The sequence below is a fragment of the Rhinopithecus bieti genome, unplaced genomic scaffold (genome assembly GCF_001698545.2).
Source record: "Rhinopithecus bieti isolate Rb0 unplaced genomic scaffold, ASM169854v2 scaffold_39385, whole genome shotgun sequence".
Taxonomy (NCBI): Eukaryota; Metazoa; Chordata; class Mammalia; order Primates; family Cercopithecidae; genus Rhinopithecus; species Rhinopithecus bieti.
The window spans coordinates 141,573-169,307 of NW_016816111.1; the positions used below are offsets into that span (position 1 = coordinate 141,573).

General features: G+C 51.8%; 1 protein-coding gene across 4 annotated transcripts; it reads right to left on the reverse strand.

The window, feature by feature from the left end:
- Nucleotides 1-4,523: 4,523 nt before the first annotated feature.
- B9D1 (B9 domain containing 1) lies at nucleotides 4,524-27,409 on the reverse strand. Of its 4 annotated transcripts, none has more exons than XM_017854372.1 (7): nucleotides 27,168-27,409; nucleotides 24,937-25,005; nucleotides 22,135-22,246; nucleotides 11,110-11,206; nucleotides 10,600-10,662; nucleotides 7,060-7,127; nucleotides 4,524-4,629 (listed from the first exon to the last, which is right to left on the reverse strand). In XM_017854372.1, exons 1-7 carry the CDS (start codon nucleotides 27,228-27,230, stop codon nucleotides 4,550-4,552), a joined length of 552 nt encoding a protein of 183 aa, XP_017709861.1. In that variant the 5' UTR covers nucleotides 27,231-27,409; the 3' UTR covers nucleotides 4,524-4,549. The 4 variants fall into 4 exon arrangements, with proteins under 4 accessions (XP_017709861.1, XP_017709859.1, XP_017709860.1 ...); XM_017854370.1 differs by lacking the exon at nucleotides 4,524-4,629 and adding an exon at nucleotides 6,440-6,732; XM_017854371.1 differs by lacking the exons at nucleotides 4,524-4,629; nucleotides 24,937-25,005 and adding an exon at nucleotides 6,440-6,732.
- Between the last annotated feature and the right edge of the window lie 326 nt (nucleotides 27,410-27,735).

Genomic DNA, 27,735 nt, shown 5'->3' on the forward strand with positions numbered 1-27,735 from the left:
ACTTCTTGCGTCCACCCTCCTAATGTGGCCTGGTCACTGGTGGAGACTGCTTTGGATGAGATGGAAGTGACAGTGTGCCAGGTCCCCAGAGGCTTCCTGTGCTCTGCCTCCTCTGGTGTCCATGCTGCAGAAAAGCTGCTCTGGGAAGCCACCTCCTGTCAGCCGGGGCAGCGGAGGGAGGGATTGCGTGGAGCTGCCCAGCCAACTGTGTATTCCTGAGAGGAGGGGCCTGTTGGAGCCACTGGTTCTTAGGTAGCTTGCTGTGCAACAGCTGACCGACACAGAGGGCCTGTGCCTCAGAGCCGCCGACCAGAGGAGGGTAGCGGCGGGAGGACACGTGCACCTCCAGGCAGCAGAGGTGGAAGAGGTGCTCCGGTCATGGGAGGAGGCAAGGCCGAGGCAGAGGCGGCTGGGAGACGCTGATGGGAAGGGTTGGAGAGGCCCTGAGACGAACCTGGAGGGAGGCCTGGGACTGCCCTGCAGCCCTCTGCTCTCTGTGTGAGTGCCTGGCTCCCAGTGTCCACCCAAGGACAAACTCAGAGCTAGGAGGCTAGGGGCTGGTGGCAGGGGGTGCCCGTTCAGTGCAGGGGACAGGAGAGAGAGAAGGGTGTGTGGGATGCTCTTGTTTACGCTGCAGTAACACATCAGGTCTCAGCGGCTTCCCACGGGNCGTGCACCTCCAGGCAGCAGAGGTGGAAGAGGTGCTCCGGTCATGGGAGGAGGCAAGGCCGAGGCAGAGGCGGCTGGGAGACGCTGATGGGAAGGGTTGGAGAGGCCCTGAGACGAACCTGGAGGGAGGCCTGGGACTGCCCTGCAGCCCTCTGCTCTCTGTGTGAGTGCCTGGCTCCCAGTGTCCACCCAAGGACAAACTCAGAGCTAGGAGGCTAGGGGCTGGTGGCAGGGGTGCCCGTTCAGTGCAGGGGACAGGAGAGAGAGAAGGGTGTGTGGGATGCTCTTGTTTACGCTGCAGTAACACATCAGGTCTCAGCGGCTTCCCACGGGTTTCTCACAGAAGTCAGGGACTCAAGCCTCTTTCATGTTGAGACACTGCTTTGACAGACAGCCCTGAAGGTAGCTATGAAGGGAAAAATGGACAAGGGCCAAGCATAGATTTCTTACAGCCAGCCCTGGAATTGCCGCACTGCCACCCACACCAGTGCCAGAATTAGGCCCTCGGCCCCCATCCAGATGTGGGGGGATGGGCAAGTGCAGGCTTCTTTTGTGGCGGAGGGCAGGAGTGGGGGAAATGGGCTTGGTTAACATTGCCAGTCCGGGTCACAGCAGACTCTGGCTCCCAGAGAGTTATTTCAGTCTTCTTCTCAAACCATAAGGTCCTGTGTCCTGGGCTCTGTGGGGTATAGAGCCTTCTCCAGCAAGGCAGACACAGCCCATAAACTAGAAAGACCAATGATCTGTGCCCTTCCCCCAACAATAACAACAAAGCAGGCAGGGGTCGGTCCCCACAGTCCAACTCCATTTGGAGGAGCAGAGAATGGGAGAGGCCCCACAGTGCTGGAAGCTGCAGCAGACTGAGGTCGCCTTGCGGTGAGGAGGGAAAGGATCTAATGGTGCCCTGCTCTGGGCTCTGCCCCCTGGTGGAGAGCTGGCCTTTTTTGTATTCCCTTGGCTGCAGCTCTTGGGCCAAGCTCAGCTTTCTCACCTGCTGCCTGTGGGTGCATGGTTCCGGGCCAGGACCTGTTTTGAGTGAGCCAGAGGCTTCAGTCCAGGCTCATGGGCCTTGCAGAGGCACAGTTCCCTCAAAAATGTGACAGTCTTTGTGCTTCTAATCAGTTCCATGTGCAAATAACTGCATTATTTTGGTCAGAGTGTTATTTGGTGGCCCCCGATGGACCTTGTCTCCCAGTGTGGTCTCCCTTACCTGACGGGCATGGCCATATGACTAGATGGGGCCAGTGGCACGATGGCAGCAGGGGCTTGATAAATGCCTGCACATGGAGCTTGACGTCCTGGCACGTTCTGCTGGCAGCCCACCTGTGGTACTATGAGAAGTTCAAACACGTGGAGAGGCGACATGGGGGAGAACGGAGGTGTTCTGTCAGTAGCCCCCATGAGCCCCAGACAACAGCCCACCATGTGAGTAATCATGTTGGTCAGCTCAGTGGAACAGCTCCAGCTAGAATCAAGTGTAGCACAGCCGCCTAGCTGAGCCCAGTCTCCTACAGGATCATAAGTGATAAATGATAGTGGTTTTAAATGACAGTTTTGGGGTAATTTGTTACACAGCAATAGACAACTCAAGGACACACATAAAATTATTTCCTAGACATAAGCTGCCTTATTTCCTTGCTGCCTTACCTCTATGCTTCTCTCAATGGAGCTACCATGAGGCCATCTGGGATCATGATGGGAGAGCCACCCCCTTAATTCCATATTTACCAAAAGACCCAAGTTATTTTGTTCAGATGATAAGTTTTATTACGCCTTTATTATTGTTCAAAGGAATTTTCAATCTTATTAGAGTTCTAGAAAGTCTCCTTTTGCAATGTTTTGATGCCAATTTTTTTTTTTAGATTCTTTGTTGCCTTTCATTTCTGCATGCAAACTAGCCAGTTCTTTCCTCCTTACTGTGATAGCATTCTAAAATGCAGTCAACAGTAGCCAACTCACACTGCACATCCTCTCTGGTCTGTCCCTTTCCCCTAGAGCTGCTGGCTCTGGGGCACATAACCTGCCTCCCAAGTTAGCAAGAGAGTCTTAGCAAATGTGTTGTATTTGCATAATACGGATCTCCTGCTGTCCAGCTTATGAGCTGTATTCTTTTTGCCTGCCACGCAGCTGCTTAGCCAATGACACTTTGTTTTTTCTGTTTTTTGGCTGCAGCAGAAACCCACTCCTTATTTCCATATCATTTGCAATAGAATAGGCTATGCAGGATCAAATAACCTCAAGCTCTCATTGGCTGCACACAGTATCTTACGAATATTTCTCACTCACAAAAAGCCTGATGGAGATGTTCCTGGCAGTGCTCTGCAAGCTGGGGTGCCCAGACCCAGGCTCCTCCCTTACGATGCCATTGTCTTCAACGTGTGCCTCAATGGGTGCCATGGACAAGAACGAGGAGAAGTGCTCGTGCGACACTGAAGTGGGTCAGACCTCTCAGTGGTGAACATCCTTTTCATACTTTGCTTTGGCTAGAACTACTCACATGGACCCACGTTGATGCAACGGGCCTGGGAAATGTAGTCTTCGGGTGTGCCAGGAGAAAAGGGAGATAGTCTGGTGAACATGCGGCTTTGTGACAGTGGCTGACAGCACGGACAGCAAGTGAGAGCGGACCTGCGGGCCGTATGCCTCGACTGTCCTCATGGAGGGGGTCCCACATGCCCAACCACCCCCCAACCCCGGCTTCCCAGGCACTCACGCCTTCAGCCTCTAAATCTCACTGCATCATCTCTTGCCTTGACTGGGCAGGGATGCAAGGAGCTTTGTGAAGTGGCAGTGACATTTCTGTGCCTTTGGGGCTGGGTTGTTCATTCTTTTTCTTGAGATGGAGTCTCCCTCTGTTGCCCAGGCTGGAGTGCAGTGGTGCAGTCTTGGCTCACTGCAACCTCCACCTCCAGGGTTCAAGCGATTCTCCTGCCTCAGCCTCCCGGGTAGCTAGGATTACAGGCGCCTGCCACCTGTAATGCCTGGCTAACTTTTTGTATTTTTAGTAGAGACGGGGTTTCACCATGTTGGCCAGGCTGGTCTTACAGTCCTGACCTCAGGTGATCCGCCTGCATCAGCCTCCCAAAGTGCTGGGATTACAGGCGTGAACCACCACGCCCGGCCTGGTCGTGCATTCTTAAAGTATTCTGGGCCAGGCGCGGTGGCTCACGCCTGTAATCCCAACACTTTGGGAAGCTGATACAGGCAGATCACCTGAGGTCAGGAGTGGAAGACCAGCCTGGCCAACACGGTGAAACCCTGTCTCTACAAAAATACAAAAATTAGCCAGTTGCAGTGGCACATGCCTGTAATTTTAAGCTACTCAGGAGGCTGAGGCAGGAGAATCACTTGAACCCGGGAGGCAGAGGTTTCAGTGAGCCAGGATTGTGCCACTGCACTCCAGCCTGGGCAACAGAGTAAGACCCTGTCTCACAAAAAAAAAAAAAAAAAAAAGTTATGTATTTTGTTGTATGTAAATGTCCTCTCAGAAGAACACACTACAGCCAGACACTGGATTCTGGTTAATGGTAAGTGTGCTAAAACATACGGAAGGTGGAGTCCTGATGTCGTGGTTTATTCTAAAATGCAATAAAAGTAGGATGGATTGAAGCAGGGATGAATAGTTGGATAGATGTGAATATGAAAGTATGGAACAGGAAATTGGTAATGGTAGAATCTAGGTGGTGGGTATGGGGTGTTCACTGTAAAATGATGTCAGCTTTTCCATGTTTAGACATTTCAGTAATGTTGAGAAAAACCGGAAAATTAAACATAACCAGAAGAGGGTGACTTAGTATTTCCCAGCTGCTGACAGGCTGGACAAATGGGGCCTGAGGCTTGAACATGCACGCCACAGGCTAGAGGCTTCAGGGAAGAAGTTTCAGGTCCCCTTTATGTGGACCAAGGCCAGTGGCCTGGGTGAGGTGAGGCCATGGACAGAGAAAACAGCTTTCTGGAGAGCTGTGATAAAATGGGGCAGAGGACAGGAGCAGCTGGGGGTGCTGGGCTTTTGCTCTGTGTCATCCTGTGACAGATATGGGGCACATGTGGAGGCTGGTGTACAGGAGCCTTTGCAGGAAAACTCACGATGGAGGGAGATGGGGAGAAGACCCTTGAGAGCACTGCATCTCCCACATACCCGAGCCTTGTCCTCAGGTAGGGTCAGGAAGGCAGCTAATGTGGGGTCGTTGTGGGAACGGGAGGGAGCGCCTCAGGCTAAGCTGGCAGGGAGGGTGCCGGAGGTCTGAAGAGACAAAGGCTGTAAGTTTCCTCAGAGAATGCATGAGGGAGTTGTCTAAGGAAACATAGACCTGGGCCATGGATGGAACGTGGGCCGTCGTGGCTCTAGGGACTCAGGCAGGTGCAGGGCAGGTGAAGGAACAGCTGGCTGTCACCAGGGTGGAGACTCTGCCAGGTAAGCATAAACGAAGGATGGAGGGCACTATGGGGAAGTGCATGCAGATGACCAGGAGTTCTAAACTGGGTTGGGAGGAAAGCAAGGAAAAAGGGGCTGGTCCAGGGGCTTGGAGGGCCTGGTGGTTTGAAGAGCACAGGGAAGTGCCACATGAGGAAGGGCCTGGCCTGAGGGAGGGATGCCTCGATCTAGACCTTGGAGGCAGTGCCTTCACCAGTAACAGGAGATATGCCTGGCTGTGAGGGGTAGAGGTGAGGATCGTTCCAAGTGAGGAGGTTGAGGAAGAGGCAAGGACACACCCCTGCTCTAGGCTCACTGCACATGTGGAGTGGGAGGAAAAAGATTCCACTTAAGAGGGCTGCAGGGGACTGAGCGGGCTTCAGTAAGGCCAGAAGGCAGAGGGAACTTCCTATTCCGAGAAGATGGTGGGAATCACAGGAATTTTGCTGCCAACAGACCATGAGTTCCAGAGCGCACAGTGAGTTCTGGGGAGGGCACGGGAGTGCTCGTGAGATAAAGAGCAGAAGAGGGTCAGCCCAGATGGTCTCAGGGCAAGTGCCCATGACAGTCCAGGGCAACATGGGCGAGGCTGGGAGGTGGGGGTGTGCCAGGAGCCTGTGGTTTCTCTTGGATCCCGCTGAGGGCAGTATCTAGGCTGGGGCACCATGTCTGCCTAAAGCTCAGTGGCAGGACAGAGAGGGCCCAGGGCTGCCTTGTGAGGTGCCAGGGGTTCTTGGGAAGGTAGGGAGGCCCAGGGCCAGGGCCCCCAAAGTAATGCTAAAGGGGTTCTGCTTCCAGAAGGGCCCGGACAACCTCAGAGGTCAGGGTGTTGAGCCAGGGGGCTCACCTTCCTCTCCTGCCAAGGGGCTGCCAGAAAGCTGGACCCCAGCCAGCAGCCTCCCACCTCTGGGAGGTTTCCAGCCCCCATCCTTGGACTGTGGGTAGGGAGGAGCAGAGAGGGGAGTGGGCAGGCTGAGGGTCTGCCATCCCCCAGGTACCTCACCATCCAGCTTCCGCTAACAGGGTTTTCTCCTTGCCAAGGGAGGCTGGCGGCCAGGAGCATAGCTGAGTGGGTAATTCTACTTAACCCCCAAGCCTCCAAGGAGGGTGCCATGCCCAGTTCAAGGAACAATGTGTTGAGGTATAGAAAAGGCCACACAGCTGTGAGTGGCAGAACCTGGTTATGTCAAAGCTCCCATCCCAGATGCCATCCTGCTGCACAGTCGGGTCTTCTGGCAGCTTCCATGGCACAAGGGGTAGGGACAGGGAGAGCCCTGGAGGTGGGGCCAGAAAGGCCCAAGAGCTCCCAGCTTCTGTTGGGGAGGGGCTAAACAGGAGAGAAGGCAGCCCCAGGCCTAGGCTCTCTGAAAATGAGACTTTATTATATAAAACTATCCTGTGTGCCCCCAGCTCCCGCCACCAGGCTGCCCTTCAGGCTGATGGCCAGCCGCCTGACTCCGGGAAGGCAGCCCTTCATTATCAGAAACTGTGCAGCCTGTGGAGCCTTCACTGGGGGAAGCCCTGGGGTGGGCTGGGCCACGACACACCCTGTGTGTCCAAAGGCCCAGTGTCGTAGCCCAGCTTCCTCATGTCCTTGGTCACCACGTTGAAGAGGAGGGTGACAAAGCCCTGAGAACGGACACGGGTCACTGGGGACAGAAGGACAGCATCAGTCAGGCTGGGATGGGGCAGAGACAGACCCAGGTTGATCTGGGAATCTCAGCCTCAGTGTTCTCATCTGTAAAATGGGGACAACAGCGCCTGCCCCATGCCCCTCACTGGGAGGTAAAGGGGCTGCCAGGACAGGCAGATATGACAAACCCTCTGTGCTCCAACCAGGCCCTCATCTGGAAACATTTGTGGGCTAACTCCCATGTGCCTGGCATGTCCCCGGCATTCCCCCAGCCCTGGGCCCATCTACTCCCAGGTTCTAACCTGTCTGGGGGCTGAGGGTAGAGGAGGGGAGGGAGCTTTACCTTCCCGGCCTTCACCCTGAGCCACCACCTTGGGGTCTGTGTACTCGGGTCGCCGCCCCGTGAACCAGCTGGGAACACAGAAGAACACAGGTAAGCAGGGCCCCACCTGGGCATTCCTGGCCTTGGACGACGCTGGATGTGGGCTCTCTGTTCAGAAACCAGCACTCCTGCTCCAGCCGCACCCCATCCCCACCAGGAGTCAGGCCCTAAGCAGAGCCTTCCTGGTGGCTGGGCTCCAGCGTGGTGCTGTCCCTTGCCGGGGTCACACAGCCTAGCCAGGCCTCAGGCGCTCTGTGGCCACGCTACCTCCGCTGGCCGGTTAGGCTTTTCCATCTCTGGCTTCCATGGGTTTGGTTCACTGGGAATGAGAGCTCAGGGAGATTCTGGGGTGGGGGTGCTGCCTGAACCCCCAGAAATCCCAGAAAAGTGACAGCAGCTGAGGTGGGGGAGGGGCGGGGACAGTGTGACCCTTCAGCCTTCCTGGAAGGGGGCCCTACCCCAGAGAGTCTGTGGGGTGGGCAGCAGGGCCAGAACTGGCCTCCTCAGCCTTGCCTCCCACTAGTGTGGGGTCCAGGACATGTCACTTCCCATCTTGGCACCCACCACAGGCCCTGCCAGGGGTGGCACACAGCCACCAGGCTGAGCATGTGCCCTCCCTAGCCCCAGACCCCAGTCGGGCTGGGCGGGAGGCCAGGAGGCCGGGGGTGTCAGGCCCCGCCGCCGACACACCCACGCGAGCCGGAAACAACCAGGAGCACTATTCCCGGCCGGGTGGGTCCGGCAGCCGCGGGCTTCGCCCCGCCGGGACTCGCGGCCGCGCCTCCTCTGCACCACAGCTCCCAGGGCCCCCTGCAAGGACACACCCAGCCCCCAAAGGTCACTGGCAACCGTGGCGACACAACAGCCCACACACCGCCCTCCTGTCTCTGAGGTGGGCACCAGCGCTCACCTGGGGCTGCTGCAGAGGGGCCCAGGCCAGGGAGGGGCTCCCGGCTGCTGCAGAGTTGGCCTGTGGAGACCACAGCCAGGGAGCACTGCCCACCAGCCCCCAACCCCAAGGAGGAAGCCAGGGAGCGAAAGCCAGCGGGCGCTCCCCAAGGGGAAGGGATGGGCAGCCACAACCCCTGCGCCAGTTTCTCCTTCGGGAGAGTGAGGCTCTCACAGCACCCACCTCACAGGAGGCTGTGTGTGAGGACAGGGGCCTGGGAATGTCCCCATTGTGCCCAGTAGATTCCACCCCGGCGCTCACATGGAGCTCCCGTTCCCACTGAATTTCTTTCCTGGGGTCCGCCCGGGTGGTCTGCTTAGCTGGCTGGGGTGGGAGAGACAAGACAGACTGTTCTGGGAGGGCATTCCAGGCAAGGACCCGAGGCAGGGAAGGACCCCTCAGGCTGGAGGAACTGAGGCAGATGGGAAGCAAGTGGGCAGGGGCCATGACGTGGGCAGAGCCCGACCACCAGCCTGGCAGCATTCTGGTTGAAGTTCATCGTTCATCCTGACAGAGGCAGAGCCCGGGCGGGTTCTAGCAGGGGAGGGGTGCAACCCCAATTGTGTTTTAGGAACACTGTTTTTCTTGCTGTGTGAAGACCTGACTGGAGGGGTTGCAGCAGGCTGAATGGCGGCCCCTCAAAGACAGCAGATCCTAGTCCTGGGAAACTGTGCACGTGACCTTATGGAGAAACAGGGTCACGTGCACTTTGCAGATATGATTAGGCTAAGGATCTTGAGGCGACTATCCAGGTGGACCCTAAAGGCCATCACAAGTATCCTTATCAGACAGGGAGACAGAGGAGGTGGCCCTGTGACTGTAAAGGCAGGGGGACTCGAGTGGTGAGGCCATAAGCCAAGGAAGGGTGGGGCCACCAGAAGCTGAAAGGGCAATAAACAGAGTCTCCGCTAGAGCCTCAGGAGGGAGCACAGCCCGGTGGCACCTTTCTGGGCCCAGTGACCTGGATTTTGAACTCTGGCCTTCAGCACTGTGAGGACATACATTTCTGTTGTTTTCAGCCATCACATTTGTGTGTTTTGTTGCAGCAGCCACCATGGAAAACGAATTCAGGGGTCAAGAGTGTTTGAGGCAGGCCCTGGGCCAGCGCCGGAGGATGTGGGGAGAGGCTGGGAGAGGGGTGGGGATGACCGAGGTCTCAGTCTGAGCAAGGAGCCTCCACATTTGGGAAGATTATGCCAATCAAACTGCCTTCACTAATAGACCCTTTCCCCAGTTTTTGTAATCCAAGCACATACTGCCTTGCCCAGTTGTGAGCCCCTCCACAGGGGCTGTGAAACCCTTTCCTCAGCGAGCAGTTCCCTGAAGGCCCAAAGTCCTCCTTGGAGCTGTGGGCGGTGGAACAGGGTTAACAACCCAGCTGGGATGGCTGTGTGGGTCCCCAATCCCTTAGGCCTTCCCAACCCACTCATGGGCACTGTCTCGCTGCCTCCCTGACAGCTTGTGGCATGGGGATTGTCACCTCCAGGTGATACTGGCCCAGGTCATCTGGGAAAGAAGTCCTTTGCCACCGGGTGGCCTCCCAGAAGGACTCCTAGGGGCAGTGGGCACACAAATTCTCAGGCTGAGGTCAGCGGAGACCCTGCCGTTCCTCCCCTGCACGGCTCTCAGAGCTCAGTGAGGCATTCTCAGCCCTGAGGCACGATGCTGTCCCTCCACCCAGCAGGGCTCTGGCCTGGTCTCACGCCCAGTAGTGGCCAGGCTCGCAGGGGCTGCTTGCTGGCTGCTGCCCTGGAACCCAGGGAGTCCTCCATGTTCCGCTTGTGCCTCACTGATCTGCTGGGGGGTGGCAGAGGCTTGCTGCCCAACTGTGCTAATGGGCCTCGAGTCAGAAGGCCAGGGCCCAGCTGGCCCTCTAAGTTCCCACTTGGATGTGGGCAGGAGTAAGAGGCCTTCCTGCTGGGGCTGCATCCAGGCATCCCCTGGGCCCTCTTTGCAGGCCCTTGTGTCCTGGCCCCTGCTTGCCTCCCTGATGTCTCCCTTATTCTGCCTGGCTTACCACTTACTGGCCACACTGCCATCCTGGCTTCTCCTAGCATGCTAAGCTCATGCTGTCCTCAGCCTGGCAGGCACTGTTCCCTGTGCCTGGTGTTCTTCCCCGGCTCTTCCCTCCACACTAAGCCTCTGCGCAAATGTCAGCTCCAGCCAGAGACTCCCACATGTAAAGCCATTTATCATGATTACTGTTCCAAGGTGTCTGACTCATACTGCTATATCCTCTTGTTTCCCACCTTTTAATGTCACATTATGTCATGAGTATTTTCCCATCTGACAAGAGTTTTTCCTCTGCTCCATCTGACAAAGATTTTTCACAGGGCACAGGTTAAAATTGCCCGGCCTTCTGCTACTAGAACAGGGCTGAAGGGAGCCCCGTGACTCAGCACTCCCAGGGGACCTGTTTCTATTTGTCCCCAGTGGGTGCAGCAGCTTGCAGATATGAGGAGGTGACCAGGCACACACTGAGGGGTAGAATGGGACATCCATTCATCCAGTAGATCAGAAGGAGGGGCTGGGGTTATGGGTGTAAGACTCACCTTGTAAACTTCTGCATTTTAGATGTAGATTCTGGGACAAACATGGGGATGGTCCTTTTGTGCCTGAAACAAATGTTTTTGCAGACAGACGTGCTGAGTAACAGACCTTCCTGAGCCTCCGGGGAGAAGAAACACTCAGATCAGGCCAGTGCAGCTGCAGTGTGGGCCAAGTCAGGGCCAATGCCAATGAATCCAACCTGTGCTGAGCACCGCTGTGTCTGGGCAAGGTGCTGAGCGCCGGGAGACAGCCTCATGGAGGTCAGAGTCCCTTGGGGTCTTTTCTTTTCTGTGGCCCATTACCTCCCCACCCCACCTGGTGTGTGGCTGGCACCAGCCATCCGAAAGGTTCTCCTCCCAAATACAGGCTACACCCCCCCCAGCCACTAGGCTGAGCTGCCCAGGCCCCTGGGGACCCCAGAGCATTCCCAGCCTGAACCTAAGACAGAAAACGAGGTGAGGTCTGTCCTAGGACAAGCCCTGCCCAGGGCCCAGGTCAGAGTGAGGACCTACCGGCCAGGTGAGAAGGGCACGTGCACGGCCCCATAGCCTCGAACCACATCATTCCCGAACACATCTGGTCCATACACACTGAGCACGATCTGCGGCCCTTGGGAAGGACAAGGCAGGGGGTGGGCACGTGAAGACACACAGGGGAGGTACAGGGGAGACAACAGGGTGTGTCCGGCTGAGGGGGCTCAAAGGATGGAGCTCAAAGTCCTGGGGCGGCAGGCTTGAGAGGGGACAGGAGCAGGCATGGGAACCCAGACTCTGCCAAAGACTTCTGCCCACCCTGGTACTTCCTATGTCTCCACTGAGGCGTGGGCATGCACTCCACACCCCTTCTTTTTTTGTTGTTGAGATGGAGTCTCTGTCACCCAGACTGGAGTGCAGTGGTGCTCACTGCAAGCTCCGCCGCCTCCCGGGTTCACGCCATTCTCCCGCCTCAGCCTCCCTAGAAGCTGGGACTACAGGTGCCCGCCACCATGCCCGGCTAATTTTTTTGTAGTTTTTTAGTAGAGACGGGGTTTCACCATGTTCGCCAGAATGGTCTTGATCTCCTGACCTCGTGATCTGCCCACCTTGGCCTCCCAAAGTGCTGGGATTACAGGCTGAGCCACTGCGCCCGGCCCACACCCCTTCTCACCACTGCGGAGTCCAGGGCCCACTCAGTCACTCCGTGTACAAGGAAGCACTTCCGGAGGCCTTATTGTGGGCCCAGGGCCCCAGCTATGATCAGGGCTGACTAAGGGCCTCTGCTCTCTGGGTGCTCCCTTCCTGGTGGAGGCAGGCTCATGGGACTGGGGTGGCGGGGGCTCATTTTGGGGGTGTCTAAGAGAAGTCAAAGAGAAAACAAAAACCTTCTGGGCATTCTCCTTTAAAATATTATAGGTATTATAATAGGTGTGGTTGTTTTCACCATCGAAACACCGCTTCGTGTTGCCATCGAGGTGCATGAGGCGCTTTCACCTCGCCAGTTTCAGGTGAGGCACCAGCCTGCTAGGCTCTGATCCTGCAGCCGCAGCTGAGGCAAGTTGGCCAAGCTCTCTGCCCTGTTTCATCATCTCTAAAACACACGAAATAGAACCTAACACATAGTAAGTGCTCAGTAAATGTGAGGGAGAGGTTTGTGCCCTTACCATTATTACCTTCCACCAAAGTTAACCATCATTCTGAATTTTATGAAACTACCTCTTTACTGTTAAGACTTCACTGCCAAAGAATGCATCCCAAAGCTGGTAATTTACTTTTACCAATTTTTTTGAAACTTTATACAAAAGGAATTATACAGTATGTTTATTTTTGTGCCCAGCCTCTAATCCAAAATTATGTCCATGAGATTTTCTCAAATGGTTTCCTGTAAAGGGGTGTGTTCATGTTCAATACCATGTTAACATTCTGCGTGGGAATCTGCCACAATGACCGTTCATTCTAGTGCTGATGGACACGTGGACTGCCCTTCCTGTGGGGGCCACGCACACAGTGCTGAGCACCATGGTGCAGGCTCTCGGTACTTGCGTGCGCACATGTCTGTTGCGCACACACCCAAGAGGGACACTGCACAGGGCCCATGTATGTTCCCTCCCAAAAGGTAACACCAAGCTGCCAGCATGGTCCTATCAGCCAGCACTCCCCCAGCAGTGGTATCTGATTCCTGCTCCTCTATACCTCACCAAAACATGACATTACCAATCTTTTAAATTTGGACCATCCTAGTGTGTGAACAGTGGTAGCTCACTGTAGCTTTAAATTACATTTTCCTTCATTTTAAATTTTTCTTACTGAAATAAGGTTGAGACCTTTACCTGTTTCTTGGTCACTTGGATGTCCTCTTTTGTGAAGAACCTACTTAAGTTTCTTGCCCGGTTTTCTACTGGATGGTCTTTTTCTTTTACTTCATTAAAACATGTTTTTTGAGACAGGGTCCTGCTCTGTTGCTCAGGCTGGAGTGCAGTGGTGCAATCATGGGCTCACTGCAACGTCAACCTCTTGGGCTGAAGTGATCCTCCCGCCTCAGCCTCGCAAGTAGCTGGGACTACAGGCGTGTGCCACCATGCCTGACTAATCTTTAAATTTTTTGTAGAGATAGGGTCTCACTATGTTGCTCAGGCTAGTCTCAAACTCTTGGGCTCAAGCGGTCTTCCAGCCTCAGCCTCCCGTGAGTGCAGGGATTACAGACATGAGTTGCCTTGCCTGGCCTTTTTCTTATTGATTTATAGCGTGTATATGTGTGTGTATCATGGTACTTATCTTTTCACTTTTAGTGATGTCTTTGGATGAACATAAGCCCTTAATTTTAATGTAGTCAACGTCATTGATCTTTTCCTTTAAGGAGTCCTCCCAGAAAATCTTCTCTTACCCTGATATCATGGCTATAGTCCTCTGTGCTACATATCCATCTGAAATTCACTTGTGGGTATGAGGACAGGCTGAAGTATTTTCCTATGTATATCAAATTGTCCCAGCACCATTTATTAAAAAGAACAGGCTGGGAGCAGTGGCTCATGCCTGTAATCCCAACACTTTGGGAGGCTGAGGTAGCAGATCACTTGAGGCCAGGAGTTGAAGACCAGCCTGGGCAACGTGGCAAAACCCCTTCTCTACTAAAAATACAAAAATTAGGCCAAGTGCGGTGACTCATGCCTGTAATCCCATCACTTTGGGAGGCTGAGGCGGGCGGATCATCTGAAGATGGAAGTTTAAGACCAGCCTGGCCAACATGGTGAAACACTATCTCTACTAAAAATACACAAATTGGCTGGGTGTGGTGACATGTCCCTGTAGTCCCAGCTACTCGGGAGGCTGAGGCAGAATTGCTTGAACCCAGGAGGCAGAGGTTGCAGTGAGGTGAGATCGTGCCGCTGCACTCCAGCCTGGGAGACAGAGCAGGACTCCATCTCAAAAAAAAAAACAAAACAAAACAGAAACAAAAATTAGCCAGGCATGGTGGCGCATGCCTGTAATCCCAGCTACTTGGAAGGCTGAGGCACCAGAATCGCTTGAACCCAGGAGGCAGTGGTTGCAGTGAGCCAAGATCGCGCCACTGCACTGCAGCCTGGGTGAGAGAGTGAGACTCTGTCTCAAAAAAAAAAAAAGAAAGAAAGGACCCTCTTTCCCCTCCTACTCTGCAGTGCCACCTTTGTCTGAATTGATGGTCTACACGTGCTTAAGTCAGTCTTGGGGATCTCTATGAATCTGTCTCTCCTTGTCCCAAAATTACATTGTCTTAAGTATTGTGCTTTATAATTGAAGTTTGCTATCTGGTAGAACAAGTTATATTTTGACATTATAAAGAATATATTTGGTTGGGCGCGGTGGCTCAAGCCTGTAATCCCAGCACTTTGGGAGGCCAAGGTGGGGGGATCGTGAGGTCAGGAGATCGAGACCATCTTGGCTAACATGGTGAAGCCCTGTCTCTACTAAAAAATACAAAAAATTAGCCGGGCGTGGTGGCAGGCGCCTGTAGTCCCAGCTACTCGGGAGGCTGAGGCAGGAGAATGGCGTGAACCCGGGGTTTCACCGTGTTAGCCAAGATGGTCTCGATCTCCTGACCTCATGATCCGCCCACCTTGGCCTCCCAAAGTGCTGGGATTACAGGCTTGAGCCACCGCACCCAGCCAAGAATATATTTTTAAAATATCATTTTCTATTTATTGTTGGCACACAGAAAGCAACTTTCTGTCAAGATACATTGATCTTATATCCAGAATCACGCCAATCTATTAATTCTAACAATTCATCTACAGATTATTTTGAAATTCTACATAATCATGTTGTCTATGAATATTTTGTTCTTCCTAATTCTTATACCCTTTATTTGTACAGTGTTGACGGTGATAACAAGCATGCTGATCTCAGAAAAATCTTTCAACATTTCACTAGTAAAAGTGATGTTTGCTCTAAGCTTTTCGTAGATAATCTGGATCAGGTTAGGGAAGTTTCCTTCTATTCCTAGTTAACTAAGCTTTCATCATGAATGGGAGTTGAATTTTACCATGTGTTTTCTTCATTTATGGAGATGATCACGATTTTTCTTTTCTTTTTTTTTTTCGAGATGGAATCTCGCTCTGTCGCCCAGGCTGGAGTGCAGTGGTGCAATCTCGGCTCATAGGAACCTCTGCCTCCCAGGTTCAAGTGACTTTCCTGCCTCAGCTTCCTGAGTAGCTGGGATTACAGGCATGCACCACCAAACCTGGCTAATTTTTGTATTCTGTATTTTTAGTAGAGACAGAGTTCCACCATGTTGGCCAGGCTCAAACTCCTGACCTCAAATGATCTGCCCGCCTCGCCCTCCCAAAGTGCTGGGATTACAGGTGTGAGCCACGATGCCCGGCCTGACTCTGACTTTTCTTCTTTTTAATGTGGTGAATGACACTGATCAATTTTAGATTTTTTTTTTTTATTAGAGACAGGGTCTTGCTGTGTTTCCCAGGTTGGTCTCAAACTCCTGGCCTCAAGCAATCCTCCCACCTCAGCCTCCATATGAGCCACTGTGCCTGGCCAACTTTAGATGTCATAAAACCTTTGTTTTTGGAATAAACCTTACATCTCATGATGTATTCTATTATCCTTTTTTTTTTTTTTTTTTTCTTGCTAGTTTCTGAATATTTCATTGGGGAGTTTTAAGTTCAGTTTCTGAATATTTTGCTTGGGAGTTTTGCAACTATGTTCATGAGTGAGTTTCTTCTTTTTAATGTCCTCAGCAGGCTTTGGAATCAAAACTATCCTGACCTAAAAAAGTTGGGGATGTTTAATCTTTTCAATTGTAGGAGTTTGTGTAAGTCTGCTGTTACTTCCTCTTCTTTTTTTTCTTGCACTTCTGCCATGGAAGGTGTCATTCTTTAAATGCCTGGTGGAACTCAGTAATGAAGACATTCGGACTTGGAACTTCCTTTGTGAGAAAATTTTTGATTATAGATTCAATTTAATAGATATAGGACTACTCAGATTCGTATTCCTTTTTTGCAGTTGTGGTAGTTATCTTTTTCTAGGAATTTGACCATTTCATCTACCTTGCCAAAGTTATAGCAAATAGCTGTTCTTTATATCTTTTTATCTTTTTACTGTCTGCAAGATCTGTAACATGTTCCTTTTTCATTCCTGCCATTTCTGTCCTGTTTTCTTCTTCATTTTTAGAAATAGGGTCTAGCACTGGCACCCAGGCTGGAGTGCAGTAGCATGATCTACACCACCAAACTCCTAGGCTCAATCAATCCTCCCACCTCAGCCTCCCAAGTAGCTGGGACTACAGGTGTGAACCACTGTGCCTGGCCAAGTTTTGTATTTTTTGTAGAGACAGGATCTCACCATGTTGCCCAGGTTAGTCTCAAACTCCTGAGCTCAAGCAATCCTACTGCCTCAGCCTCCCAAAATGTCAGGATTATAGGTGTGAGCGACCACGCTTAGCCTGTTTTCTTTTTCATTGTCTTAACTTGGGGTTTTCAGTTTTAAAAACCAACTTTTGCCTCTTTCATCTCTTCTGTTGTAAATGTGCTTTCTGTTTAATGAACTAATTTCTGCTCTTTCTCATTGTATTCTTCTGATTTCTTTGGGTTTAACTTGCTATTCTTTTACTAATTTTTTTTTTTTTTTTTTTTTTTTAGATTTGACTTTCACTCTTTCGCCCAGACTGGAGTGAAGTGGCACAATCTCAGCTCACTGCAACCTCCACCCTCCAGGATCAAGCAATTCTCCTGCCTCAGCCTCCCGAGTAGCTGGGATTATAAGCGCCCGCCACCACACCTGGCTAATTTTTTTTTTTTTTGAGAGGGAGTTTTGCTAGGCTGGAGTGCAATGGCATGATATTGGCTCACCACAACCTCTGCCTCCCAGGTTCAAGTGATTCTCCTGCCTCAGCCTCCTGAGTAGCCGGAATTACAGGTATGTGCCACCACGCCCCCCTAATTTTGTATTTTTAGTAGAGACAGAGTTTCTCCATGTTGGCCAGGTTGGTCTCGAACTCCCAACCTCAGGTGATCTGCCTGCCTCAGCCTCCCAAAGTACTGGGATTACAGGCGTGAGCCACCACACCTGGCCTACGCCTGGCTAATTTTTAATATTCTTAGTAGAGATGGGGTTTCACCATGTTGGCCAGGCTGGTCTCGAACTCCTGACCTCAGGTGATCCACCCACCTCAGCCTCCCAAAGTGCTGGGATTACAGGCGTGAGCCACTGCACACAGCCTTCTTTTACTAGCTCCTTTTTTTTTTGAGATGGAGTCTTGCTCTGTCGCCAGGCTGGAGTGTAGTAATGTGATCTCAGCTCACTGCAATCTCCACCTCCTGGTTTCAAGCGATTCCCCTGCCTTAGCCTCCCAAGTAGCTGGGGCTACAGGAACGCACCAACACACCCGGCTAATTTTTTTGTATTTTAGTAGAGATGGGGTTTTACCATGTTGGCCAGGCTGGTCTTGAACTCCTGACCTCGTGATCCACCCACCTCGGCCTTCCAAAACGCTGGGATTGTAGGCGTGAGCCACTGCACCCAGCCACTAATTTCTTAAGATGGATGCTTAAATCATTAATTTTTCAGCCTATTTTCTTCTCTAACATGCATTTAAAATTACAAAATTGGCCAGGCGCAGTGTCTCACACCTGTAATCCCAGCACTTTGGGAGGCTGAGGTGGGCGTATCACCTGATGTCAGGAGTTGGAGGCCAGCCTGGCCAACATGGTGAAACCCCCGTCTCTAATAAAAATACAAAAAAATTAGCTGGGCGTGGTGGAGGGTGCCTGTAATCCCAGCTACTCGGAAGGGTGAGGCAGGAGAATCATTTGAACCCAGGAGGCAGAGTTTGCAGTAAGCCAAGACTGCGTGTCATTGCACTCCAGCCTGGGCAACAAGAACGAAACTTCATTTCAAAAAATAAATAAATAAGGCTAGGCATGGTAGCTCACGTAATCACAGCACTTTGGGAGGCTGAGGTGGGCGGATCACCTGAAGTCAGGAGTTTGAGACCACCATGACCAACATGGAGAAACCCTGTCTCTACTAAAAATACAAAATTAGCTAGGCGTGGTGGCTCACGCCTGTAATCCCAGCTACTAAGGAGGCTGAGGCAGGAGAATCGGTTGAACCCAGGAGGAGGAGGTTGCGGTGAGCTGAGATCGTGCCATTGCACTCCAGCCTGGGCAACAAGAGAAAAACTCTGTCTCAAAAAATTAAATAAATAAATGAAATTTAAAAATAAAATAAAATTAAAGAATTTCCTTTTGTCCATGACTTTAACTGCCCCTGTAAATTTAAATAGCTCAGTATTTTATTATCATTCAATTCAAAATTCCATTATTCCATTAGTATTTCTTCTTTGACATATGGGTTATTTTAGAAGTTGTTTTCTTATTTTTCAAACATATGGAGATTTTTCTCATTATCCTTGTTATTGGTTCCTAGCTTAAGTTCACTGTGGTCAAAGAAAATACTCCACTCCCCTTGAAAAGTTAAAAGAGTTCCAGTGAACTGGCTTTAACTCACTACCGGATCACCACTGACAGCTGAGTCTACTTGCTTTATTGCCTCTCCCCATGCCTCAGTCGACTCGTTCTATTTGTGAGGAATTTCAAAGTAAATTACAGATCTCTGGACACCTTCCCCAAAATAGTTCACTATGTGTGTCAGCAAATAGAGCTCAGTATTTGTTCACAGTTCTTTCGAGATAAAATGTATGCATAATGAAACATAAATCTTAAGGGTACTATTCAATGGATTTTGACAAATTCATACATCTGTGTAACCCAAATCTAGCTGCTTTCAAGATTTTCTTTTTGGCCGGGCACGGTGGCTCATGCCTGTAATCCCAGCACTTTGGGAGGCCGAGGTGAGGTCCGGAGTTCAAGACCAGCGTGGCCAAGATGGTGAAACCCCATCTCTACTAAAAACACAAAAATTAGCCGGGCGTGGTGGTGGGCACCTGTAATCCCAGCTACTCGGCAGGCTGAAGCAGAGAATTGCTTGAATCTGGGAGGCAGAGGTTGCAGTAAGCCGAGATCGCACCACTGCACTACAGCCTGGGCGACAGAGCAAGACAATGTCTCAAAAAAAAAAAAAAAGGATTTTCTTTTTGTCTTTGGTTTTCAACTGTTTTATTATCATGCACCTAGGGGTGGGTTTCTTCCATTTATCCCGCTTGAGGTTTGTCTTCTTGAATTTGTGGCTTGATGTCTCTCATCATTTTTGAAAAAAATTGTAGCTATTTATCCCTTCCAATATTATCTCTATCTTGTCCTCTCTCTTCTTCCAGGATGCCAATTCCATACGGCCGACTTTCAGTATTCTCTGTCTCCTACCTTCTCGTCTATATTTTCTATTCTTGGGTTTCATTGTAGATATTTTCCTTTGACCTAGCTTTCAGTATATAATTATCTCTTCAGTTGTGTTTAATCTGCTGAATTCCTGCTTTTGGTTATCATATTTTTCAATTCTAGAATTTCTATTACAATGTTTAAAAAATATGGCCAGGCATGGGGCTCAAGCCTGTAACACCAGAAATTTCTTAGGCCGAGGTGGAAGGATTGCCTGAGTTCAGGAGTTCAAGACCAGCCTGGCCAACATGGTGAAACCCCGTATCTACTAAAAATACAAAAAATTAGTCGGACATGGTGGTGCATGCCTGTAGTCCTAGCTACTCTGGAGGCTGAGGCATGAGAATCGCTTGAATCCGGGAGGTAGAGGTTGCAATGAGCTGAGATGGCACCACTTCACTCAGACAGAGCAAGACTCTGTCTACAATTAAAAAAAAAAAAAAAAAAAATCGGCTGGGCGTGGTGGCTCATGTCTGTAATCCCAGCACTTTGGGAGGCTGAGGCGGCCAGATCACCAGGTCAGGAGATCGAGACCATCCTGGCTAACACAGTGAAAACCTGTCTCTACTAAAAATACAAAAAAAAAAAAATTAGCTGGGCACGGTGGCAGGCGCCTGTAGTCCCAGCTACTCGGGAGGCTGAGGCTGAGGTGGAGCTTGTAGTGAGCCGAGGTCTTGCCACTGCACTCCAGCCTGGGCAACAGAGCGAGACTCTGTCTCAAAAAAAAAAAAAAGGCCGGCTTCCTAGTTCTCTGCCATAATTCTCAGTGTGTTTTATCTCTTTTGATCATAGTAAAAATGTATCTGACAATTTCAGTGTCTGGAGATTGTTTATCTCTATTGCCTTATTGCCTTATTTTTGCTGGTTATCATTTATGTTGTCTTGATTCTTGTGTGCCTTATTATATGCCAGATACTACATTTGAAAAAATATATAGAAATAATTTCATGTCTATGAGATGTTATCTTTCTCCGAAGAGTTTTCTTTTTTTCTTTTTTTTTTTGAGACAGGGTCTCACTTTGTCACCCAGGCTGGAGTGCAGTGGCATAATCTCTGCTCAATGCAGCCTCGACCTCCTGGGCTCAAACGATCCTTCTGCCTCAGCCCCCCAAGTAGCTAAGATTACAGGCGCCCACTCCCATGCCAGGCTAATTTTCGTATTTTTAGTAGAGACAGATTTTCACCATATTGCCCAGGCTGGTCTTAAACTCCTGAGCTCAGGTGATCTGCCTGCCTCAGCCTCCCAAAGTGCTGGAATTATAGGCGTGAGTCACCATGCCCAGCCCAAAGAGGTTTCTTATGTGCTTTTGTCAGGTGCCTTGGCTGTAACAATCTTGGAGCTAAACAGAAAAATCAGGAGGTTGAAATCATCAGGGGCCGAGCTGAAAGCCCTGTGAGGCTGCTCTGCTTCCATCTCTCCCTTATTCCTACGGCAGCTCTTTGAGGTCTTAACCCAGTTTGGAGAGATTTACCTGAGGCCCTCCTCCCAACCCCTTGGAAGGCTCTGAACATCAGTTTTTCTTGTGTCCTGGGCCCAGGGAGGCTGTCAAAAGCCTTGCATCAGTCTCTCAATCCCCTCTACTGAAATCAGCAAACACTCCCAGAGGAGACAGGATTGGGGTAACCTCTCTGGATTTCTGTTCTCCTGGATCTTGCCTGGTAAATCTCTTCTACTTTGCTAGCTCTCTGATACCTTTGAGATAGTTGCTTTTTGTTTTTGCTTTTGTGTATTTCATTTACCTCTCCTACCTGTCCTCGGCAGGAGAAGGCTGGTCCAGTACCTACAGTACCTATTGCACTGTTCCAGGAAGTCGATTGCAACTTCCTGCTCACGGATGATGACAGCAGGATGGAATTCCCTGCTCAGGAGGACCACCAGGCATTTTCTGCTCCAGACCCTCTACACCGTGGTGAGCCTAGGCCCAGGCCACGTGCAGTAGAAAGGCCTAGACTGTGAAATCAGATGGGCCTGAATTAAAATCTACACTTGGTTACTAGATATAAAGCAGAAGGCAAATGATGTCAATTTTGAGTGTCAGTTTCCTCATATGGGAAAAGAAATGGAGAGAAATCTCTCCAGCAGGTATGATTGGGAAGCTCGGATGAGTCCACACAGTGAAAGTATTCATAGTCCCCATGGAGACTAAGCCCAGGCTTTGTGCACAGTAGGCACTTACGAAGCACAAGTGAAAGATCAGAATGGTTAATAACCACCAGCCAAGGTAGAAAGTAAGCAATGCCAGCCAGGAAGCCCTTGGGAAAGAGGTTAGATACAGGATGCGGGAACGGTATCCAGACAGACGGATCAGCGTGAAAAAAGCTCAGATGAAGGAACTTGAGGGACTAGCACAGGAGGAGCAAGTGCCAGGGTCTGGCCAGAACACAACACGCCATGGGAAGTCAGCAGGCACAGAGTCAGGCCTCCAGGCCAGACAGCCGCAGCCCTGCATGCCAGGGTGGGGAGCCTGCCTTTTACAGACATGGCCACTAGCCCTGATGCACTCTGAACTTCCAGAAGGCCAGCTGCACAGCCTGTAGCAGATGAAGGGGGTGAGTGGGGATGAGGAAGAATAGGAGGCAAAGGGACAGATGGCGAGAGAGAACGTTGAGGGCTGCTTCAAGAGCCCAGGTGACAATCTGAATGTGAACAGTCAAGGGCTGGATGAGGCAGAGGCTGTCTTGGGGGTGCTGTGTGAAAGCTCTGCCACCCTACCCCGCAGGGACCCTGCAGACTCACAGCCGTAGGGGTTGGTGCTTTTAAAGGTGACATCAATGGGGAAGTTCCACACCAGTACTTGCCGCATATCTTGGCTCTTGGACGTGATCTGTGAGATCCCCTCCTCCAGACCCTGTGGGGACAGTGACAGAGATGGCTGGATTCAGAGCAGAGCCAAGCTGCTGCGGCTCCTCCCCTTATCTTCAGCAGGCAGTTGGGAGGGCTGTTTTCTCAGCTATCTTCTCCCAATACACTAACTTCCAAACAAAGGGGGCTAAGAGATGATGGAGTACCTCTTAAGTCTGTAGCATGACAATGCCGTAGCATGACAACCCTGGGAGGCCAGCCACTCTCCTGGGCACAAGGGCACTAGATCTGTTCCCAAGCTCTTGCCCCACTGAAGGAAATGGTCCAGCAGTGCTTGCACTCTCCTGCATCCCCACCTTCACCCGAGTGTCCCCATCGGTAAATACATAGATGTATTTTCTCCATCAAAAACAGTCCTTTTTCAACTCTGCTGCTTCTTCCACCCACCAATTCTCTGCTCCCTTTATAGCAAAACTGCTTCAAAGAGCTGCCACAATCACCGGCTCCAATTCCTCTCCTGCTATTCTTTTGTGATCCCACTCCAATATGACTGCTGGCTCCAGTACTCTACCAAAGGGTTTTCTCCAATAACGCCTGTGACCAACATTGGTAGATCCAATGGTCATTTCTCTGTCCTCGTGTTACTTGACTCATCAGAGGCACCTGGTGCAGCTGCTTACTTCTTGATACACTGTCTTCCCTTGGCTTCTGGGTCTCTCCACCGCACAGGGTGGCCCCTGCTCCATGGCTCTTGCTGGTTCCTTCTCAGTGTTGCCGTCCTAAGGCTGCCTCTTTGGCCAGCTCATCTACCTGTGCTTGGTGATCTCATCCGTGTCATGGCTTTCAATGTGCTCTAGACGTTGATGATTCCCAGATTCAGGTCTCTGGCCTGGTCCTCGCCTCTGCACTCTGGATCAGCACCTCCTCTTGGATATCCAGTGGGTGCCTCAACCTTAACCCACACCAGGCTGAGCTCCAGGTAGCTCTCCCCAATCTGTTCTTCTCACTGAAAGGCAGCTGCCTACTTCTAAGTGCTCACGCTAAAAGCCCTGCTGTGAATCATAATTGTTCCTTCTCTCAGACCTCACATCTATCAGAAGAACCCAGCGGCTCTATCTTCAGAGTATACCTGCAGTCCAGCCCCTCCCACCACCCCACTGCTGCTGCCCTACTCTCCCATCTCCACTGTTCTCAGAGCCAACTGGGCTGCCCGCTCTTGCCCTTTCCCCGAGTCTATCCTTGTCATAGAAGCCAGGGAATCTTCTAAAAACATAAGTCAGATCACTTTCTTCTCTGCTGAAAGCTCTCCAATGGGATCCCATCTCCCTTTGAGTAAAGGTCACAGTCCTTACTCTGACCTTCTAAGTTCTACAAGACCTGCCCAGGTGCCCCTCTGCTCCAGCTCTAGCCACTCTCCTGCTGGCTTGCTCTCCAGTGGCCACACAGCCTCCTTACTGGTCCTCAAACATGCCAGGCAAGCTCCTACCCCAGGGCCTTTGCACTCTCTGCTCTTTCTGCCTGGACAGTTCTTACGGGTTTCCACATGGCTTGTTCCCTCACTTCCTTCAGGTCTTTACTCGAAAGTTACTTTCTCGGCAAGGCCCTCCCTGGCAGCCTTAGCAAGATCGCAGCCTCCCTCTCATCACTCATCCCTGTCACTTCCTGGCTTGGTCTCCCCTTGGCACTTCTGGCTTACTAACATCCTAGAATATGCATTCCTTATTATCTGACCCCCCAGCAAGAACATGCACTCTGGGAAGGCAGGGGCTTCTGGTTTGGCTTTGCTCACCCCTGCATCCCTGGCACCCAGAAGACAATCAGTGAAGGGAAAAGATGGATTATCATCTCAGTTGCACAAACAAGAAAACTGAGGCCCAGAGAGCTTAAATAAGTTCAGCCTCCTTTTCTTTTCGTTTTTTTTTTTTTTTTTTTTTTTGAGGCGGAGTCTCGCTCTGTCGCCCAGGCTGGAGTGCAGTGGTGCAATCTCCACTCACTGCAAGCTCCGCCTCCTGGGTTCATGCCATTTTCCTGCCTCAGCCTCCCGTGTAGCTGGGACTACAGGTGCCCGCCACCACGCCCAGCTAATTTTTGTATTTTTAGTGGAGACAGGATTTCACCATGTTAGCCAGGATGGTCTCGATCTCCTGACCTCGTGATCCATCCATCTCGGCTTCCCAAAGTGCTGGGATTACAGGTGTGAGCCACCGTACCCGGCCAGCCTCCTTTTCTTAAACTGCGATGAAGGTGAAACAAGCACTCTGCAAACAGCAGAGTGCAGAGTGGGCTGAAGTCGTCACCATAGTCCCTCACCTGGTGGAGGCAAGCTACCCCTTGGGAAGTCCTGGAAGGAAAGCTCCTACTCTGTCTTCTGACTCCAGGTCCTCCCCACTGGCTAAGGAGGGGCCAAATGGTAAGCAGACTGGCCAGAGTGTCCACAGCTCAGCCACAGCCAGGCTGGCTCACTGGGGCCTGCCTCCTGCTGTAGGTGTTGCTCTTTGCTGCTCCGGGCAAGCTCACAGGGTAGGGCGTGTGAGTGCAGTCTTGGTGGCTGGATCAGGGAGTCCAACTGTGGCTGTGTCCTCTGATCCCGCTTTACCAGGAACACTCATGTTTGGGTTCCCCTGAACTCAGTGTCTACCTCTCAACTGGTTCTGAATCGGGAGGGGAAGGGTATGACACCTTCAGAAACCCCAAAGGTCATGAAGGCAGTAAGGGAGGCCCAAGAGTCCAGCTTACCGCTGTGGGGGCCCAGTCCTGGCCATACACAAAGCAGTACTTGCAGTAGAGGTCATCATACTCTGGAAACTGAAAAAAGCACAGACAGATTCTGTCGACTAGTGGTATTCATGCTAAGGCCAATGCATTTGCTAGGCAGGTGCAGCCAAGAGGAATTCTGAATGTGAGACACCTGGGAGTGGGTCTAAGTGACAGCTGGAGATGTGGACGTGGCGTTCAGAGGAGAGGCTGAGGACCAAGATGCGGGAGTCCATGGGAGACTCCCAAGTGCCACGGCCCCTGGCTTTTGCTCAGGCTCTGCCTTCTGTCTGATTTGTCCTTTCTACTTCTTCATCTGGGAAACTCTTGCTCACCCTTCAAAACTTACCCTTCAGGGAGCCTGCCCTAACTCTTAGGCTGGTTTAAGGTCTCCTCTTGGCTCCCTTAGCCCTGTGCTTCCCTCCATAAAAGCAATGATTGCCTGTGTCTAAGTCTGTCAGTTCCTCTAGACCATGAGCAGAGCACAGATTTAATGCCTTTCTGTGTCCCCACTGCCTGGCACAGGGCTGGGCACAGATAAGGTCTAAGGCAGGGATCCCCAACCGGTACCAGTCAGTGGCCTGTTAGGAACGGGCCCACACAGCAAGAGGTGGGCAAGAGGTGAGCAGCAGGCGAGCAAGCAAAGCTTCATCTGTACTTACAGCTGCTCCCCATTGCTCTCATGACCATGGGAGCTCCACCTCCTTATCAGATCACTGGCGGCATTAGATTCCCACAGGAACTCAACCCTACTGTGAACTGCACATGTGAGGGATCTAGGTTGCATGTTCCTTATGAGAATCGAATGCATGATGATCTGTCACTCTCCCCCATCACACCCAGATGGAACCATCTAGTTGCAGGAAAGCAAGCTCAGGGCTCCCACTGATTCTACATTATGGTGAGTTGTATAATTATTTCATTATTATTTACAATGTAATAATAATAGAAATAAAGTGCACAATAAATGTAACGTCCCCAAATCATCCCAAAACCATCCCTCGCCACCTCCTGTCCGTGGAAAAATTGTTTTCCACGAAACAATTGGTGCCAAAAAGGTTGAGGACCACTGGTGTAAGAGAATGGTGCTGAGGTGAAAGGTCTGAGAAGCCATCATATGCAAGGCTGGAGCTGAGGCCCGAAAAGAGGGAGGTGCTGAGAGCAGAGGAGGGAGGAACAGTGTGAGTGTGAGTGTGTGTGTGTGTGTGGGGGGGTCAATGATGCTGAGAGCACAGACACATGTGACTCAGCCCAGCCGAGAGCTCCTAATGGGATAGAATAGGAGAGTGGGGAAAGACACTCTTAGGTACTAGGCTAAGGAAGAGGCGGACAGGGTGGGAGCATGGAGTAGCATCCCTGATGAAACAGGAAGGCAGGAGACACCTACAAAGCATCAGGCCCTGTCAGAGCCTTACCCAAACCGTCTCAGTCAATCCTCACAATAATATAATAAAATAATAATAAACACCACCTCCAACAGCCTGGAAGGACAGTGTAGTGAAGCTTTGAGGTCAGATAGGCGTGGGTTCAATTTCCAGACAGAACAATTCCTTTGGTATGTTTCCCCAGCTGTAAAATGGGGGTGTTAGTAGTGCCTGTCTGGCAAGATTGTAAGGATGGACCAGTGCCGAGCACCGACTTTGGGACATATTGAGGACTTGGTGAGCGTTGGTTTATATTTACAATAAATGATTCCTCTAAAGTGTAGAGGGATAGAGAGTAGCGTCCCTCAGGCCTGGCAGGCACACCTTCCTTGGGTTATTCCAGGCCACCACCATCGTTGGATGGTTGGATTCGAACCCGAGTCCAAGGATCTAGGGATTCAGAACGTAGGACAGTAGCTCCACACCGGACACGGCGCAAATGCTGGAAACTCAGCCAAGCCTAGGCTCCTCACGTTACACCCTGGGAGACTCCTGCCAGTGATCCAACCAAGTGGGCATGATCCGTGCGAGGGTCCACAGGCTTGGCCGAGTGTGACCTCGGTACTAGCTCAACATCTCGAGGTCTGCTTCTATTCCTGCCCATCGGGACTCAGGATCCCGGCAACCTCGCACCAAGCCCTCCAATGCTAGCTCCCCTCCCCCGCCTAATCGAGAGGCTCAGAGGAATGACGTGGCTCTCCGGGGGACACGGGGCAGCCCTGGGGGGTTGCGGGAAGGGCCCCGGGGGACGCTGGGGGACGGGCCCCGGCGGGGTCCACGGCCGCTCACCTGGGCGCTCTCCACCTGCCCGTTGACCATGAGTAGAAAGACGCTAGGACTCGCGGTGGCCATGGCAGGGCTGGGGGTTCCGGGGGGACCCACCTAGGCCGCGCGCGGTTGCTAAGAGACGCCGGCGTTGCCCTAGAAACAGACGGCGTAGCGCGCAGGACACGTTTCTTGGCAGCGACACCTTCGCGAAGGCCACGCGAGTGTGTGTGTGGGTGGGTGTGTGGCACGCGCAGGCGCAGTGAGCAGGTGCCGTCATAAGGGGGCGAGGCTTTTGCGGGGCGGGGTACAAGGGGCGGGGCTCCACACCGAGGCTTCACCCCTCCTTGGGGCAGATATGACCGAGACATGGGGCGGGAGCGTTGACCTGTGGGGTAAAGCCAGCCCTACCGCTCGACTCAATTGCACCCTCAGGGAGTGTGTGTTCACTCTGACTCGGCCCGGCTCCCCCTCCCCGCCGAAGCGCGGAGGCAAATGAGAGCTGAGTCCTGGGGAGCAGCGCCCCGACTCGCCCGCAACAAGCCGAGTGTTTAAAATGCGTTCAGCCACTAGATGTCGCTGTGGCCCCACC

Excerpts from the sequence above, each read along its gene's own strand:
- B9D1 (XM_017854370.1), bottom strand. The coding sequence starts at position 27,230 with ATGGCCACCGCGAGTCCTAGCGTCTTTCTACTCATGGTCAACGGGCAG. Across the intron at positions 25,006-27,167 it reads GGCAGGTGGAGAGCGCCCAG|TTTCCAGAGTATGATGACCT; the intron begins GTGAGCGGCCGT and ends TGCTTTTTTCAG. Across the intron at positions 10,663-11,109 it reads GTGCCCTTCTCACCTGGCCG|GCACAAAAGGACCATCCCCA; the intron begins GTAGGTCCTCAC and ends CATTTGTTTCAG.